General features: G+C 40.4%; 2 protein-coding genes across 6 annotated transcripts in view; both read right to left on the bottom strand.

Moving 5' to 3' along the window:
* Nucleotides 1–2,518, bottom strand: part of LOC122357190 — a 3,425-nt gene extending 907 nt beyond the window's left edge. The window contains exons 1-6 of one of the 5 annotated variants that reach the window (XM_043256470.1): nt 1,663–2,518; nt 1,238–1,312; nt 1,047–1,086; nt 879–915; nt 570–668; nt 33–140 (exon numbers count right to left, since the gene is read on the bottom strand). In XM_043256470.1, coding sequence (XP_043112405.1) covers nt 33–140; nt 570–668; nt 879–915; nt 1,047–1,086; nt 1,238–1,297 — 344 coding nt within the window. In that variant the 5' untranslated portion in view covers nt 1,298–1,312; nt 1,663–2,518. Of the gene's footprint in view, nt 1–32; nt 141–569; nt 669–878; nt 916–1,046; nt 1,087–1,237 lie in introns of all 5 variants that reach the window. The other 4 variants (XM_043256469.1, XM_043256472.1, XM_043256471.1 and 1 more) reach the window with 4 other exon arrangements.
* An 11-nt stretch (nt 2,519–2,529) lies between these two features.
* LOC122358222 (transcription factor Sp5-like) lies at nt 2,530–3,761 on the bottom strand. Its single transcript, XM_043258006.1, has 2 exons — nt 3,612–3,761; nt 2,530–3,366 (listed from the first exon to the last, which is right to left on the bottom strand). Exons 1-2 carry the CDS (start codon nt 3,642–3,644, stop codon nt 2,530–2,532), a joined length of 870 nt encoding a protein of 289 aa, XP_043113941.1. The 5' UTR covers nt 3,645–3,761.
* Nucleotides 3,762–4,570: the final 809 nt, after the last annotated feature.

The following is a 4,570-nucleotide window of genomic DNA, read 5'->3' as shown; positions in this document are numbered from 1 at the left end:
CTGTTGCTAATAGTTATTGCTTTTGTTTTTACCCCTTGGAAGTGTGCACTTTGAGTGTGGTATCTGATGAAGGATTGACCTCTGTCTTTACAGAAGGATCGCGAGCCTCTGGCTTTTCACCCGGACTTGCTTTCGTTTGCCTATACACACAAAACCAAAACTGGATCACTAACAATAAAAATGTTGTATACACGCATTCTTGTTTCCAGTAAATAGGTTTAAAGAAAGAGCTTATAGCCTCAGCCCATATAAGATTTGGAGAAATGTAAATGCAGTGAATGGGTGCCGTCAGAATGAGAGCACAAACATCCGATAAAAACATTAACATAAGTAATAACACCCCCTGCACATTTTTTTTTTTCTTACAAACATGCAACATTTGGTTTCACAAGACATTGATGGACTGCAACGGTGTGAATTGCTTTTGATGTTTGGATGCTCGTTCTGACGGCACCCATTCACTGAAGAAAGCAAGCGAGCGATGCATGCTAAATTTCTCCAAATCTGTTCGAATGGAGGATTAAACTAAATCAAGGTCGGCCTGAGGTCATTACGTTTTCTGCATTTACCTTATGGAACTCGGGACTTTGAGTTTCGTATTTGTTTTCTCAGAGTTTACAGAGGGCCCTTGTCCTTCTGTCTTTCCGCTGAGTTTCGGTTGGAGGTGCCTACGCAGAATCAAACAAAAGCACCTAATACATTTGACGTGGACACTTTTTACATCAAGTAAAGTGTGTCGCATTTATCGTCTAGCTTGATACACCTGAAAAGACCTGATAGATCAGCAAATCCTATAAAAACCTTCATTGTTCAGAGCTCAGCATTCAAACAACACGCTATATAACAGCAGTCGCCAAGAAACACGCTTTTAAACCTACTTCGGTTTCCATTCCACTGATTCGTTTGCCTCTGGATCTACAGAACAAAGCAGTTGATTTCATTAACTCTTTCAGGAGAGAAATAAGCCTTAAGGAAGCCACTGTCGCGTGCATGTAGCTGCTAAATGTCATTATAAATAGATATTATTAATTGTTATATTATTTTACCTGCTGAGCTGCCAAACGCTGGTTTTAACGGCGCAACCTCCTTAAGCAAAAAGACAAAATGTGTAAAAAAAAATGCTTTAAAATAAAGCATACATATTACTAAAATAGCACAACTTTCATACACTTTTCTAATACAAAAGAAGACACAATATCAGTATCGAACTGAAACACAAATGCAGGCTAACACTGACCTTTTCACTGACTTTGGATGAGACTTCTGAGGGCCTTCCAACACACTGTAAGCTTTGCATCAATAATAAACAGGTCTTTTTGTGTTAAAGAAATGGTAAAGCCATTTTATAAAGTTACACGAATTGATCAGAATCATACAAATGTCTAAAATGCAGTTAACTGGCCAGGGCCCTGATGCTATTGTAATATATATAGCTGACAGTCCAAGTCAGATCGGTCTCTATGTACAGTACTGACTGTAACTCAAGAGTCTGCTGAATTTTTTAAGCGTTGATCGCTATCAGTCACAATCTACTGCATATTCACAGCAAACCAAAGAAGAAGAAACTGGTAAAAACGGTGTAAAATAACGCAGAAAACGTTAGTCGTGTAAAACATAACGGCTAATAACTTAACGTTAAACTGCCATACATGACTTTCTTACCTGTTCATCTGTGCGAACTTTATTTATTGTTTATAAAGCTCTAGGCTATCGGCTGTATTTCAGAACTGAGTCTGACATCAAATTTCAAACCTAAAGTAAGACTTTTCTGAAGTTTCTTCGACTCCCAAGCCTCGTCGCAGTTTGAGAGCGCTGGAAGCTTGCGGCTGAAAGCGCGTCTCGTTTCTATAGCAACCGGGGGCGTCACCTCTAAATAATCCGTGTGCAACATGCTCCTTACGGAACGTCTCACTTTTAACACTTAAGATACTAGCCCCAGTCCCAAACAAAATGCAAACACAATATATTTGTATTACACAATATGTTACAGAATAAAATTGTATTATTATATTATTATTAATAATAATAATAATAATAATAATAATATACAGTATACATAATAATCTTCTAAATAATAAACTGTGCACAACGGTGCTCTTCTTTGGTCCGTAAGTATTTTACTTTTCGAGTTATCAAAAAAACTAAACAACAACAACAAAAAATATTAACACTTGTTTTTGGGGTGGTTAAATATAAATAAACACTTTGACATAGCCTCCAAGTAGCATTATGTCTTTTTGAAAACGAAGGTAAATGTCAATTACCGTTTTTTAGAAGTCTTTCTATATTACATATGATTGGCTTAACTCATCTCTTTTGGGCATTTTGTCGCTATATGGCTTAATACGTCTCAAAGACATCAAACAACGTGTTTTCCTGTTATATTTAAACCGATTAATGAAACAGCAAACACACATTATTGTTTTGTCCAACGAATATTGTAATCAATATGCATAACATTTACAAACGAACGTGACAACTTGCCCCAAATTAAAGAGTGCTCGAATTGAAAAAAAAAAAAAAANCGATCTAAGACTTCTGCTGAAGAGTTTTTTGATCCAGCACGGGGAACAGCGGTCTGCTCTTGCGCATCAGGTGCGTCTTCAGGTGTTTGGCCAGATGGTCGCTGCGCGTGAAGCGCTTGGCGCAGTCCGGGCAGGTGAAGCGCTTCTCGCCGGTGTGCGTGCGCAGGTGCCGCTGGAGCTCGTCCGAGCGCGTGAAGCTCTTCCCGCAGAACATCCAGCTGCAGACGAACGGCCGCTCGCCCGCGTGCCACCTCAGGTGCGCCTTCAGGTGCGACGTCTTGCCGTACACCTTCCCGCAGCCCGGCACGTGGCACACGTGCTGCTTCCTCTTCCCCGGCGCGTCGCTGCTCTTCTGGCAGTTGGGGCACGCGCACCTCCGGCACCTGCGAGACTTGGAGTGCAACAGGGTGGCGATTTGAGCCTGGTACTGGCCGAGCTCGGGGTGGCCCAGAACCCACCCGCGGGGGATTTCAAACTGATGTGTAGAGGAGTGATTGGCGCTCCACCATTGGTCCAAAAGCCCGGTGTGCGTGGGTACGTAAGACGCGGCGCAAGCTGACGCGCAAGGTAACATCTTTAGGGGCGAGAACTCGTAGTGTTCCGCCGGGGGTGTGAGTGGCATTTCGTGGTGTGGATTTAAGTGGGTCTGGAGGTGCTGTGAGAAAGTTGCATCACTTCTCCAGGGATGGAAGAGCTTTGGTGGAGAGCCATCGTGTGAGACGTGCTGGTGGTGCTCCATGGTGCTGGATGCACGGGAACGGCCGATGCGATTACAGGTGTCTTCCAGCAACATCAAGGGGGATCCTTTAATGGATTCTGGGGTGGAGTTGGGCGTCCGATCCTAAGAAATCAACGATCAATACTTAAAACGGGCGTTTGATTGATTGGCATTCCAATCATGTTCTTTATTCTAACGCCTAGCCAATATAAGAGTGCTCTGAATCACACCGGCGCTTGTTTTGTGTGAATAAATGCTAGTGTGAGTTAATGCATGAAAAACGAACCCCCCTAAATCAACATGCATGCTTTAAATCGGTTAAAAGATAAGTTCCACACAGTTCGCCTCAGAGAATGCTCTTTACGCACCTGAAGGAAAGCTTGTAGCGGGTCATTGCGCATTACGACTCTCTCAGATGAAGCCTTGTCGAGCCAGAACCCTTTAAGTGCGCACCTCAAACAACTCACGGGAGAATCCTGGAGCAAAGTGAACACACCGGCATCATTGCATTGAGTTTGATCAGAACTCCAGCCAGTCAGAAGGAAGAGTTTTCCCTTTGAAGTTCGCCGCTGCCCAATCATCAAAGAATAACGGAAGAGCTCAGATCCTTTGAGTGTTTGCTGCTTTGGATAATAAAAGAATTGATTATTCGGAGGACGAGATGAAGGAGGTGCAATTAATGAATTAATTAATCTGGATTAGTTGAAGGGATCAAAGAAATAATAAAAACGTAGAGTATATGTCGCTGAAGAGATTTAAACGTACAGTAATTGTGGCTTATGTCGTGATTGAATTATTTTCTTTGGCTAATGCATGTTAGTTGGATAATGTGGCAAAATATAAAAAAGATGCAACTTTAAATTAAATAAAGGGGTACCAACACAGTTTCAGGTCTGCTTCGTCAAACACATAAAATAGAAATAAATAAACACACATATACAGTAAGAATATATATATATAGAAAAATAAAAGCAAAGAATACAATTACATGCAAAGAGTTTAAAAGGAATGCCCAAGAACATCAGCTTAGTTTTTGAAATACAATTTGAATGTATATGCGTATCAAAATATAAACTGAATTGCTTTTTTGGACTGATTTTAGTTTTAAAGCATTTTAGTTTTAGTATTTATTTGCCTATATTTCATTTGGAATAAACAAACAAATAACGAAGCATTATGGATGTATCGTTTTGATTTAATTTAAATAGCTTCATCAAGATTGGGATTAAAAAAAGAAACTATTATTTTAATAATATATTTAACAACAGATTTCAAAACAGGACAAATGCAGAACTTCTGTATTTTTGAGAAATCATACACTTTATAA

Source organism: Puntigrus tetrazona, chromosome 14, assembly GCF_018831695.1.
Source record: "Puntigrus tetrazona isolate hp1 chromosome 14, ASM1883169v1, whole genome shotgun sequence".
NCBI lineage: Eukaryota > Metazoa > Chordata > Actinopteri > Cypriniformes > Cyprinidae > Puntigrus > Puntigrus tetrazona.
Note: the sequence above shows the minus strand (reverse complement) of the source record. Positions and strands in the feature narration are given on the sequence as shown.